Genomic DNA, 14,550 nt, shown 5'->3' with positions numbered 1-14,550 from the left:
TAATTGTGTGTGGGTTATTTTCTTGACTCATTTTGGGCCTTTTAGTAGCAACTGAACATTGCTTAAATGCCACAGCCTACCTGAGCATTATTACTGACCATGTCAATCCTTCTAGCAGGATAACACATTGAGTCACAAAACTCAAATCATTTCAAACTGATGTCTTGAACAGTGCAATGACTTCACTGAACTCAAATGGCCTCCACAGTTACCAGAGCTCAGTCTATCAGAGCACCCGTGTGATTCCAGGGAGTGCATTTCTAATTACGTAATTTCCCCCCACTGCTCCCCTACATCAGAACTTAGGGTTCAACCACAAGCAGAATTTCATGTCATATGCCCATCCTGACCTGACGTAAAGAGGATGACATACCTCTGGAGAACAAAGCAAAACAAAAAACAATAGATGAAGATGGGAGGAGTAAGAATGAAGGAAAAATTAGAGAGGACAAAGCCTGAATAGATAAACAAAGAAGAAGGGAGAGAAGTAATGATCACCTACAGACAATTTAAAATCTCCTATTAACCTAACCTCAAGTACGCCTTTGGACTGGAGGGAAGCTGGAGCGCCCAGAGAGAACCCACACAGAAAGGCCCCGGCCTAGACTTTGAACCCAGGACTTTCTTGCTGTGTGGGAACAGTGCTAACCACGGCCCCACTGCACTACCTGGAAGTAATAAGGTTGATTAGAAATGTAAAAAAAGAAAAGGGAACCAAAGGAGAAAGTCAACAAAGACAGAGGGCAGTAGGTTTTAAGCAAAACTATTATAAATCTGCGACAGACTGGCGACCTGTCCAGGGTGTACCCCGCCTTTCGCCCTATGACAGCTGGGATAGGCTCCAGCACCCCCCGCGACCCTGAAAAGGATAAGCGGAAGCGAATGGATGGATGGATATTATAAATCAGGGAGGGAGCAAATTGGTGTTTGATGGATGGAAAGGAAGTTTAAAATGCTTTGGTCCAAATCAACAGGAAACATCCCCCCAAGAAATTATCTTGCGTGTTTAAACTTTGGAAACTGAAAGAGATGCAGAAATTGTATTGATTGTGGAAGCAGCTGGGAGACAGGCTGAAAACAAGAGATTGTCATGGAAAGAGGAGTGTTGCTTATTGCAACTTTTTAAATCTGCCTCCTCTTCGCTCAATTTCTCGAGACAGCCAAGGTAATTTAAATCGATTCTAAGTCCTTCCATTACAGACACACTGACAACAGTTTGGAGAGAGGGGAAATGGATTTTTCTGCTCATCTGTGAGCCAAGGCCAAATCTGAGGACTTCTACAGCGGCGCTGTAACAAAGCACGCTGCTGCCAGCCAAGGCTCCTCCTTCACTTGACGTTTTTACCTCGCTGTATTCCTTTTGCTCCATAAAATCTGTCGACAGCTATTTTTTTATGATTTCAGGGTTTTGGTAAGACAATAATGGCTGTGGAGAGGGCGAGGCCCGACCTTCCATCTCACTTGGCATTTCCATGACCGAGAAAAGGAAAACAATGTTTGTATGATCCCACAGAGCAGAGCTACCTTGGCGGTTTTTAGAGCTCATGCATAAACATGTGTTCACAGCGCTTACAGGAACTGATATAACAATCAATTGACACACACACACACACAGGCTCATTGTCCTCATCTATCCACCGCTTGGTCGACAGATTCACAGGCAGAAAATTGTAAATATTGAGCAACCCCTTGTCCCTGAAAAATGAAGTACAATAGCCGGAGGCAATTCATCCCACTATTGCTTTTTTATGAACTAATATGTTCATAGTTGCCGCTTCCAAATTACTCAATAAATATCCAATACTTCCTCAGAGACGGCCTTGACCCGGTTGTCTGAAAGAACGCTTTTCACGAGTGGACGCTTTTCCCCCAACACGCTTAAACACTGAAAGCAGCTTCGGTAAAGTGGCAATTACCATCCTGACATCAATTCAGAAAGCACATAACAAACCTGCCCTGTTTTGAGAAAGCAAACTGGACAATTACAGAGGCAAATAAAGCCAGCCACCGAGAGCGGGAAAATAAAACTCCCGCGGCATAATAATTCAGCTTAATTAAAGGAGCAGCCCATCCAAAGGGTCATTTACAACAACACCCCCGTGTCTCCCACCTCTGGAGGTATTAGCAGAGTTAAAAGCAGCGGGCTACACGATAGAAGTCGTCAGACTGACCTCCAAAGCTTCTTTCCCCCCTCATCTATATTTATATGAAGGAGCGGCACTAATTTTGCCCAGTAAATCAGTGTGCACATTCCGTTGTGACCTCCAGCTTGACACTGAATTAAACAATATCAGGGCTCAAGAAGCCCGCTTTAACAAGCCTTAAATTCCTCCGTCCAATCCATCAGCGGGGATATTTCTGACACACGGAGGGAAGAGCATGAAATAAGGCAATTATTGAACCCTTCAGCCCATTTTTACGGCTTGGCTGGCTGGCACGATGCAGCACAGAGCCTCAGAGCTCCGAGTTTGTGCTGTGAGATGACTCTCAGCGATAGGGATGGTAAGAATTAATACAGTGAAAAGAAATTTCAGTAGTTAGGCAACATCTTTTTGTTTCTAAATATAGCCTGTCAATAAACATGTCACAAAGACGTGTAGCTATGGCAGCAGTTTCCAAGAGGCCCTTCTGGAGTCCTCCTGACTTTGCCCAAGAAAAAAAAGCGCTGTAGAGAAAAGCTTCAGTTTGAGTCACACTTGGTGTTCTTCTCCGGTGCAGGCAGGACGAGAAAAGTGCTCTCTGCGTGCGTCTTTCCTGGAGGTGGCAGTCGATCCTGTGAGCCCTCTCAGATTGCCTGACAGATAATCCATCACACAGTCACTGTGTCTGACAGGAAGAGGTCTCAGTCAACTTTCTGTAGCGCTCACACGGGCCCTATGAAGGACAATCACTCTTTTCAAGTCTCTCCTGGGACGACGTACACTTGAATTTCATTAGAAGACTGCAGGTGGATGATTTGAGGAGTTTAAGTGTACGTGTACACTGATGTGCAGACGAAAAGCTAGAAAGAAGGCAGGGTTGTTCAAAAAGAAAATGGCAAAGAAACAAAAAAAGATTTAAATGATATCATGTAGACTGTATTTTTGGATACACATGAGGGCGTTTCTAGTGACTTTAGTTTTACAGTTACCATGGAATCTGTAACAAACAGTTTCTGAGCTCTGTCAAAATCCTGATTTATTGAACTACTGAAGAATGGAAAAATAATAAACGTAACATTTATACGTTCTAAACGTAAAATTCTAAACATTTAAGAAAGAAGACCTGAAAATATATGGTAGAAATCTTAAGAAACTAAATATCTTTAGACAACTGACACTTCAACACAAAGATGAGCTTTGGCCTCTGGATCGCTTAACCCCTTAATCCCTTCTGTGTCATATTTGATACATGAGTTTTTGAGATGTCTACATCTGTGTCATCCTCCTGAAAAGAAAAAGGGAGATCTATTACAAGAATGAAAAAAAACCTGCTTATATTAAAACTTTTCACTATAAATTACATCTAAGTCTCTTTTTCCCTTGTTGGAAAAAAAAAAGACTTGCCCATTGAAGAAGCAGCTTGATTTACTTGGAAAAACATTTGCAAAATATGTGCTCAAGCAGTCAATAGTGTTAAGAAAACTGCAAACTGCTGAGGATCTGCTCCTCACTGACATCACATTTATTCTGGGAGTGTGCTTCCTTCAGAAATACCCGGGAAATTCAGCAGAATTTCTTTTTCCGCCTTACTTTCCACCTTCTGCCAGTTTTTCCTCCATCAGGATGCTCCGATATGGGCCGGACAAATTCAACACACTAAAGTGTAGTTTTTAAAACATTTTTTGTTTAATGTCACAAATTGCATTTTCTCATTGTATTTCAGACATCCTGTCAACATCCATTCATGATTATAAAAAAGTACAATTTTTTGTTTTTAATTATTCATTTTCTCGACACCTGTGATGCCTCATTAGCTTTCACTGGACAGGCACAGGATTAGAGCATATAATGGACGTCTCATAGTAGCACTTTATAAATAAGACATGATGCACAAATTCAGAGTGAGTACGCCATCTACTTCATTTGAAACGCAGACCAGGCTTGGTAACCAACGTGGACGAAGTAAGAAAGTGTTTACAGCTTCCATTCATCTCGGTTTCAGCAAGTACCACTGAATGATATCACAGCTTATGAATGGTGTGCGATAACATGGCAACAACTCAGTGGATGGGATGTGAAGATGGAAAATGTCTTTCCCACTTCATATTTTGCTGAAAAATAAAGACAAGAAAGCTAATGGAATGGACAAAGTGTTGGGTGTCCTTTCAATATGTTAGCCTAAATATGTCAGTGGTTCTTCCTAACTAATGCACATTTTAATGATTAAAGAAACTGCAGCTGATCTGATCTGCAGAGAGGAAACCAGTGTAATGGCAGAATCCTGTAAGTGCTCGTGATCTGGATCTCAGTTGGCATTTAAAGTGAGAAATGCACGCAAAGGCTCAAGGTTTTGGAGGTCTGCATGTGGAATAAAAGGCTGATGGTGCTGTGCTGAGGCTGGAATGAGACGTCCTGCATGATTCTCTATTTCTTGATGGCTGCCACCGCTTTCTTGGCGGCATCATCCAGGTCATCTGCTGCCAAGATGGGCAGGCCGCTCTCGGTCAGAATCCTTTTAGCCTCGTGGACGTTGGTCCCTGAAAAGGGGCAAAAAAAGGGAAGAAAAACAGTGTTACAACAGGCGACAACCAACATTACAAAAATGGCTAAACAAGGGTGAACCTGATCTGCCATCTGCACGGATGTTAAAAACCACACTGTGTGAAAGACGAAGAGTTCCTCTGGAGGAATCAATCCACACAGACAGATGGAGTCATGGGTCAATGGTGGCACATGCAACTGCTGATCCGAACGTCGTAGAGTGTGAACAACGGGCAAAAGGGCAATTTGTGTGCGTGTGTGTGTGTGTGTCAGCTCCCCCGGCTGTAGTGAGGTCAGGGGTAGCAGGTGCTGGGTGATACGGTGATGCCTGTGCCCCCAGTAGGCCCACAACCAACCAGAGAGAGAGAAAGAGGAAGACACTCGGAGATACTCTGTGCAACCCCGAGGCTCTACGCCCTGAGCTGGCTGCCTCCCAGCACTGCGCACCGCTCGGCCAAATGCAAGCCTGACAAGCCTGTCACAACACAGGGCAGGGGGCGCCTCAGCGGACGGAGGGACGCAGGAAGGGGAGTGGATGAGAGCAAGAGAGAGGGAGTGAACGAGGTGGTGGTGCTGGTGGGGCAGCAGAGCAAAAGGTCAAATGAAGCAAAATTGGCCCCTCGCAGCTAAAAACAACAAAAGCCAGCTGTTTATGTGGCATTTACTGATTCGACACATGAAGAACAAAAACTGAATCTGTCTGATGTGCCATCAAAGACTCAGCACGCTGCTGAAACATTTAATTATCTTTTTCCCCCCGAACTACTTACATTTGTTTGTTTTTCTTAATCAGATTTCAGATCTCATTTATTACATTTTGAGTGGACGCACCTCTCTGTGTCCATGCTGAACACTTCAACTGACGATCACTCCTGTCTGATCTTTTCTTACTTCAAATTCAAACAAACAACATTTGAAAAAGTCTCTAAAAAAGGTTCTGGAAAAACACTTTATTGTGACTTTACACGTTACGTTTGCTGTATATGGACAAAGGGTGTGTTGAGATTCTCTGTATATTAGTGTCTCCCTGTATTCGCTCGGGTGTTAAACGAGTCGATGTGCGAGTGTTTGTGCATGCTCAGACGCTCACAGGTTGACCTTCGCTCTCGTGGCTGCCGTGTAATTAAGACTGCATGATATGTGAATTCTCCGGAGGCCCGGCCACCCTGATCAATAGACCTTTCATGAGGAATTCTATTACCACTGCCACTTAACGCCTAATATTTCATCTCTTTTGTCCAGCCGTATAATAAGTCATTCCAAACACATTTCTGCAGGCTCGCACTCCAAACAATCAATTCGGCAATGCAATTAATTAGAATAAGAGCAGGAAGAGCTCTTGCTCTGCTGCATAAACAGGGGATCGGATGTCTCAAGTCGTTTTCACATCAAACAGCGGATATTCTCCGTGCGACTGTGTGCGTCTCGATTCGGACACGCAGCGAGAAGAGCGGTGCAGTACTGTATGCTTTACATTCAACAGGCTAATCCGCAAACTTCACTGAGATTGATGGATCTATGCTTGTGTACTGACAGGTTTATCTGTCACAAGATTAAAACAAAGCTGCAGCACAACAAAGTTCAAACGGCACAAGATAAAACTGACGAAAGTGGAAGCAGCCATATGGGCCCCCAGCAAATACATAATGCAGCAGGTATTCTGAAAGACAAATATGCCTATGGAAAGTGTATACAGGAACAAAAAGTAAACATACATTTTTTTCTCCCCAAGCTGATACATATTCATGACCAGCAGGAGTATTCAGTGTATTATTTAGATTGTGCAGCATCTGTGTGTTACTCAGGACATGTGTGGTGGAAGAATCACACGTCGTGTTGGAGTCGTGCATTTGTGGGAGTCTTTTTCTGCACAAGTATGGGTGAGAGCTGACTGCAGTTCCACTGTGAGCAGTAGGGAGCACTGATAGCTCACGCCAGCAGCATCAGCAAGGGCTGAGCTCAGCTGGATACAGAATTACTAAGGCATGTGTGGAGTATATGTGTGTGAGTGCAGGGTATAACTGGAGAATGGGGATATGTGTGTGTTTACCTGCAGCCACTAGGTGCTGCCAGAGACCTACTCACAGTCTGGAGAGGGCATCAACGCACACAGTCAGCATGCACAAATAACCAAAGCAAGATGATTGTTTTAAATCTATATGATTAAATATAAGAAATGAACATTAGAGAAGGCAAAAATATAGGTTTCTGCAGAAATTCATCACAACACGTATTCTCCAGACCTCGATCATCAGTCCAACTGACCTGTTAATTACTGAGAAATGTCACAGAACAATAACTTGCTAGTCTGAACTTTTTTCTTTATTAACAATCAACTCCTGAAAATTCAATCAAACTTTAATTCACTTTTCAAAAGTGCTCAATCCAATCAAAAACCGACAAAACCCCCCGAATTTAATTAGGTTCAATTCAACTTTATTTATATAGCGCTTTATAATGTAATTTAAAGACCTTAGAGTAATACAGAGAAAACCCCAACAGCTAGACAACCCCTTAGAGGAAGAAGGTTGTGACAGTGGGAAGGAAAAACTCCCTTTTAACAGGAAGAAACCTGGCAGAACCAGGCTCAGGGAGGGGCAGCCATCTGCCATGACTAGGTTGGGCTAAGGGGAGAAAGACCACACCAATGAGTGTGGAGGAGAGCCTGAGATTAATAATAACTAATGACTAAATACAGAGTAGCTTATGAACACACGCAGTGAAAGGAGACGAGTGATCATGGGAATCCCCCAGCAGCCTAGGCCTATTGCAGAGTAACTTAAGGAGGATTCAGGGTCACCTGATCCAGTCCTCCCTATATGTTTGACCAAAAGGGAAAGTTTTAAGCCTAAACTTAACACTAGAGGCTGTCTGTCTCCATAACCCAAACTGGGAGCTGATTCCACAGAAGAGAGGCCTGAAAACTGAAGACTCTGCCTCCCATTCTGCTTGTAAATATCCTAGAAACTGCAAATAAACCCGCAGTCTGAGACTAAAGTGCTCTAATGGGGCAAAGTGGTACTGTGAGGTCTTTAATATAAGATGGGACCTGATTATTCTAGACCTTGTACATGAAGAGAAGGATTTTAAATTAGATTCAGCATTTAACAAAGAAAACAACATAAGAGCATTCAGCAGGTGGCAAGCATCACAACACAATATTTTCACATCTATGTGGCAATTAACTAGCGTACCTGTGACTACTGTGAAAAATGACGCCTTAACGTGTGACTTACAGGCCACTAGGCTTCAGTGGGATAATAAGGGTTGGGGCTTTGCCAAAGATTTGTGCTGGAGGAGCTTTCTTGATGCTGCAAATCCTACATTTGTGAGCAGCTTTGTCCTAACAAGCTGTGCTTAGCGTTGCTGTCATCTGAGAGAAGGACACGTTGCTGTAGAGTCACACATACAAAGGAAGTCTGAAGCTGTAAAGGTTCCTTATGTGTCAAGGACACGATAAAGACTGTTTCCTTAGCAGGAGAAGATAAGGGAAACAAAAAGATGTAGAGCTTGATAAATGAACTCTTTCGCCTGCTGTTGGTAAAATCTTTGCCGCAACAAAAAATGGAAACCCCTTCACCTTCTCTCACAGTCAAGCCAACCGGTTAATTAATCATGTGGTGACTGAGTGATTGTCAGTGTAAGGCTGTGTGTGTCTGGATATTTCTTTTCCCTTTTAAATATTACAATTGTCATTAATACGTGGCAATTAGACGAGCAGCTTCTGCAAGACTGTCCACTGACAGTTTTTCTTCAGGTTTCCTGAGTTGGTGGCTTGTCTGCACTGCTGGTGAGTTATGGTTTGCTTCACACTAGAAAGTGATTAGTTCCCCACGTAATAATCTCCTGGCTGTCAATGAGAGCTTTTGATGTGTCACACTAACATAATTCCCACCATCTGTCAGCTGTCTGAAGATACTGGGGTACGCTGTGAAAGAAGTTCTTAGAGGACTTATTTATTTAAATTAGACACAAGCTCAGTACAAATAAAGCAAATAATTATGTATGTAAACTGTATGTATGTCATTGCAGTTGTCAGGAAATCTCATGGCAAACCAAAAGTTAACATTTTAGTCTGTTTTTGTTTCGTGCCACTGTCCTAACATACATTATAATCTGTATTATTAACTTTTTGTGTTGGGAATCTGCATAAATGTCACAATGCTACAGTCCAGTAACTCACTTAGTAAAAGCAGTTTAAAACAAAGAAGGGCGCTCTGCCTCAAGACCAGCCAGATGAACCACAGGCAGCTGATGTATACACCCTCCCCCCAAAAGAAACCTACTTAACAGACTGCATGTTGTCATACTCACTCAACTCTTAACCCAGCCCCAACCAGACAGTCTACATCAGGGGTCGGCAACCCTGGGCACGTGTGCCACGGTTGGGACGCGAAGGGTTAACTGATGGCACGACCATAGCTGGACTGGCCATTGGGCATACCGGGCATTTGCTCGGGACCCGATGATTTTTTTTATTTTTTGTAACGATATAAACAATGAAAGGTGTTGGATTGGCCAGATGTGGCCGGTGTGTAAAAATAACTCAGTTGTTTGGTGGTGGCTATGGCGTAGCTTCCACAGATTCAGTAACATTAGCAAGTGGTGGAGGCCAACAGGTGGATGAGAGAAAGGGGAGGCAGGAGGAGGAGGGACCTGAGGCGGCCGCCGGTCCGAGTGTCAGGTGAACTGAACTTCAGGTATGAAGTTATGACCTGCAGTCTGTCTGGGTCAGATATAAACCAAGTTTAGGTGGAGTTTATTTTCGTTGTGCTGACTTTTTACAGACAGTTACAATAACTCGTACTGCGTGAGCTAGCATGACGGAGTTTATATACAGCTGGGTGGGTGCTATGATGTTACTGAACTAAAGTGAACTTTATTTTATTCATAAGGTTAGTTATTAGAGTTGCCAACGGCTCCTTAAAAAATGGAATGGTCCCTCATTCAGAGAAAATATTACACGTTTCGTATTGAGCTGAGAGGGGACGCAGTTTGTCCCGTACTTCAGCTAGAATGAAAAAAAAGACAAAGCTGGAGTTATTCTGTGTCTTTGCTGCACAGCTGCCTCTTCTTCGCTCATTCTCTCCCCCCTCCCTCTCCTGTTCCTACTTCAATCATGAAACTGATCAATGATCAGCTGATCGGCTTTCCTCTCTTGTTTATTGATCGTCCACTTTGCGCCAGAAAGAAGAAACCAGCGGATTTCGCGCTAAACAACAGCAGCACGTTTAAGCTTGATCAGCTGTTGTTAGAATTTATTTAATATTAATTTCTACTATCAGCTGATGTTTGCTGGAGCCACAGCTGTAAAAGCTGCTGGTCATGATATGGTTTGTATATCTGGTGAGAGGGAAACATGAAGATGAAACCAGGAGATGTCCTTACTGAATCATCAGAGCTGAACAGGTGATGGAGAAACAGGTTTACCTTTTAGGTGACATGAATGAGTTGAAGGGAAGTTATGAACCGTTTCTGAGAGACAAATAACACCAGGATCCTTTTTTAGGTAGCTGACAGCTGATAGCTGTGCAGGGGCGGGTCTACCAAAGTTTTGCCAGGAGCCCAGGTAGGGCATTAACAGGGAAAAGGGAGCACAAAGAAATACTTTTCTTTCTTATTCTCATTTAAAATGTCTGGCTGTTATTAAATAATTATCTGAAGCTTACAACCACAGTTTTTATCTGATGTAAAATGTACAGAAATCATGCATATACCAACAAGACTGTACATCACTGTCACAACAGCATTTGTTTTCATTCAAAGGCTTTATGGCTTTAATACCTGGTGGGCCGGTCTCTAGTCAAAATGCCCGGGCTGATTTTTTGTCCCAGTCCAGCCGTGGACACGACACGCAGTGAATTAATCTGAGAAGATGCATCAAAAAAATAAATGGCCGCACCAGTGGTGCTTTCAGGTGTTTGGACCAATGTTTTCTTTTCTGATCAAACCAGAAATCTTTAATGAGCAGCTGGATTTGTCTCACATTAACTGGCTGAGTTGATGCCAGTTAATGCAACATCGACGTAGCTGCAATCCACAGCTGTGCGTGTTCATGGAGCTTGCATTTTCACCTGCTGGACATCACTACCTGACAAGTTTAACTGTCTTCAGAACATTGCAGAGGCCTTATTGACAGTATTTGGCTGTACATATCTGTGTGCGCAGATTTTCTCTCACATTAGTCCTCAGGTAGCTGTCTGAATGCTGGACACTCGGAGACCTGTGTCTCTGAGTGGGAGACCAGAGATCACATTAACATGTCTGTTAATACAGAGACACACATGCCACATTGGCTTAGTTTATTTTTCTTATCATTGTTGTGAGGAGACCATAAATAGCATTTGTATTTTCTGTTGTACAGTTCATTTGCTGTTATGGATAAAAAGTGTCTTTTTCTTTTTTTTGTTTCAAAATATCTGATAACTATTCACTGATAGCTGCCAAAATCTGTAAACAAATATAATTCTATAAAGTGGGTCTATATATTGTGTAACTGTTCATATAGAGCGTTATTAAATTTATTGCTAATGCAATCATATGGCACACTGACTTCTGAGGAAATTTTAAATGGCACTCGCCATTAGAAAGGTTGCCGACCCCTGGTCTACATGATTAAAACAAACATAACACATTACATTTTTTATTCAGTTTTTTGTATTATCTGTTATTTAAGAGCAGCTTACTGCACCACCAGATTTCATGTTTTCATCAGTGCTAACTCTAACAGAGAGTATCTTAGTATCTTAACACTGTGTTCCCTATTTGCATACTTGTATAATGTGCATGACATTCATTCTCATGATTTAATCAATTCTTGTCAGATTCTTTGTGAGAGGCAAATAGCGAGATTTACACTATGTGAGGGTAAGTTAATAGCTATTTTTAAAAAGCACTACAAAAATGAAAAAATGTGTAATATATGTGAAATCAAAGACAGAAACCCCCCCAAATCAACCAGTGTGTGAATGTATATTACTCTATATTTATGTATGTGGATATGCATATAGCTGCAGCAATTAGTTAAGCTATAATGATGCTGTCAGGACTGATGTTGAAATCTCATCCATTGAAACAGGGCCTTCAAATCTTGCTCAAGCAGAACATGCTCCACTCTTTGACAGAGAGTTGGGGGACACCTCAGAACAGAGTTAAATGAATGTAGTCACCTTTTTCTTGGATGCCAAAGGTTTTTTAAGAGGCAGACAAACCTGCAGAGAAACACAGGATGACCATGCGCACACTGTAGCCAAAGAGGGCAGTACAGCACCTCCTTGGTATTGCTTCCTTTCTATACCTTCAATAACGACAGTGTGTCTGCGTGTTCTCTGCTCAGTTTTCACCAGATGAGTCTAAGTGCTAGCGATGATAATTACAGACTGTTTTAGATCAACTCAATCAGCCCACATCAAACACTTCATGCATACTCTATCAACTAACACAACTCTATCAAGAACTAGACCACATGGCCTCTCTTCCCCACATATGGGAGCACATAATTCTCTGCCAGTGCAATCAACCCTGGCTCTTTAGGGCCTTTCCAATTAAAAGTGTGCCTGTTAATCCATTCTGATCCTGTTGAAGAACGTTGGGCCGTTTTCAATGCCCGGCAGACAGCCTAGCAAGCTGAGCTGATTGATTCAGAGCCAATCCTCTCCACAAGACTGCAGCCCAGGATGTAATGACCCACAACTAAGGCTTGGATTAGGCCTCGGTCAGGGTGACGTGTTTGGACCATCCGGCATCCACCAGAAGTGACTTTCTGGACTGTCTGAGAGTCATATTGAATTATGGCTACTATCAGAAATGTGTGGTGGATAATTAAGGATCCGTGCAGATTGCCAGTCTAGTTTGTTCTGTAGTTGTGTATTCTAAAGAGACAAATGTGCATCTTGAACTTGGGGTGTTTGAACTCCAGTCAACAATATTATTTTTGGTTCAGACGCAAAGTTTTTTCAGCCATGGGGTAGATGTGCATACCTGCATGACATTTTTATTCGACTTTAGGGGAAAGTAGTGGAAATGACAGTTAAGAGTAAAATTCTCACACTACATCGTGCTCTGAACAACCATGCCCTCACTACTGCACAGCACCTCGACACACAGTTGGCTTCTAGAAACAGCTTACACGCCCTGACCTACAAATAGCAGATGTGCGCAGACATACAGCATGAAATGCTAAGCGCTAACACACACACACTCTCCCCTGCTCTGTGCTCTGGACACACCACTCGGCAGGATCTTGACAATTAAGCTAACCACCAACTGGCCCTATGCCTCTGAGTCACCACTGCCATTCCCCACACACACACTCGAGCAAACACACACAGCTGAGCAGGTTTTATTAGCATATAGAGGTGAAAGGTGAGCCAATCAGTGCCGTCTCTACAGTTATTCTGGCTGCTGCTAATGACAGGTGCAGCAGAATGTGACATCTATGAGAAATGCACTGCTGTTCTTTCTGGGACACTGGGCCACAATGAAGATGGATATGCTCCTGAGAGTACAGCAGCAATAATACAATGGCTCCAAAGTTTAAAACTAGGTGGGGAATGAGTTTCTTTGTACCTTTGAAATTGAAAATATTCATAAAACGATACTGCAAGCTATATTCTCAGTCCATATAAACTCGAACCAGCTGTACCCTGAGCAAAGGAGACTTAAGGTACAGTTCAAGAAAAATAAAACTTACTGACACATATATGTAAAAGCAAGACAAAAGGAACTTGTGTTTACATGATGATGATGTTACTCATGCGCCAGGTCAAGGTGAACAACTGTGACGAGCGACACAGCTGTGAACCTAGTTGCATGTTATAGCGTATTAACCCCCAATCATTAAATGCTCATTAATGTGAATTTCTTTCGCTGGAGGCTAGATGTGCCTAAGAGAAATGATGCAGTCTGTTTGGTTTAACTGGAAGTGCCAACTGCCGATGACTTACTAACAGCGTCAGAGAGGCAAGACAAAAACTTTTGTGCATGTGTTCCAGTGTTGGTGAGTGTCAAGTGCTGTTTTACCTTCCAGCCTGACCACCAGCGGCACTTTGAGCTCCAGCTCTCGGCAAGCTTTGGTGATGCCGTTGGCAATGATGGCACAATTAACAATGCCCCCAAAAATGTTGACCAGGATGGCTTCGACCTGTGAAAGAAGACAATAGACAAAAAAATAATTAACCCAACAATAAACAGCAAGTGAAATGAAATAAGATAAAGGCAAGTTTCAGCTGTACCATCTTTGTGCAATAGCAAGAAACAACATTTAAACAAACAGCAGAGCATGTCTTGTTGGGAATCCTAGCGGCTTCATTCAGACATGTACTAAATAAGACATTCAATTATATCATTAAATGATAATGTCTTACTTATAAAGACAAAATAGAAATAATCTGGTCCTTAGCTGTTCTTAAAATGAGGTAACTGCAACCTCAGATAACAAAACATGACAAATTACTGCGTGTCAGTATTTCTTTATCAAAAACTGAGCTAAAATGCAAAAGCAGTACATGAAAAACCAAGAATTCCCTTATTGCTTCTATAGGAATAAAGAGAGTAAGTAGTTGCCAGGTCCTGCTAATTAAATGCACTTGATTAACTGATAATTAGTGAGTGTGAGTGCCTCTGAACAAGCAGAAGCTTTGGCAGTTTGCTGGTCCAGAGCAGCAAAGGTGTGTACAATGCTGAGGACAAAGAGATGTCAGCTGTGATCTTACAGACCACTGTTGCTGTTAGGGCTGGGCCATATTATACCGTTCACAGTAATACCGGTATAATGTTAGGCAACGATAGGAAAATGAAATATAGAATATAGATAGAATATGAGTAAAACGCGCATGCGCAGTGCCTTTGTTTTCATACGCACATGGCC

General features: G+C 42.5%; 1 protein-coding gene across 1 annotated transcript in view; it reads right to left on the bottom strand.

The window, feature by feature from the left end:
- Window positions 1–3,805: 3,805 nt before the first annotated feature.
- suclg2 (succinate-CoA ligase GDP-forming subunit beta) overlaps window positions 3,806–14,550 on the bottom strand; it is a 101,404-nt gene continuing 90,659 nt past the window's right edge. The window contains exons 10-11 of the mRNA XM_005941345.3: window positions 13,704–13,824; window positions 3,806–4,678 (exon numbers count right to left, since the gene is read on the bottom strand). Of these exons, the coding sequence (XP_005941407.1) occupies window positions 4,566–4,678; window positions 13,704–13,824 (234 nt within the window). The 3' untranslated portion in view covers window positions 3,806–4,565. The remainder of the gene's footprint in view (window positions 4,679–13,703; window positions 13,825–14,550) is intronic.

The sequence above is a fragment of the Haplochromis burtoni genome, unplaced genomic scaffold (genome assembly GCF_018398535.1).
Source record: "Haplochromis burtoni strain Fernald_Lab_line unplaced genomic scaffold, NCSU_Asbu1 Contig_314, whole genome shotgun sequence".
Lineage (NCBI taxonomy): Eukaryota > Metazoa > Chordata > Actinopteri > Cichliformes > Cichlidae > Haplochromis > Haplochromis burtoni.
Note: the sequence above shows the minus strand (reverse complement) of the source record. Positions and strands in the feature narration are given on the sequence as shown.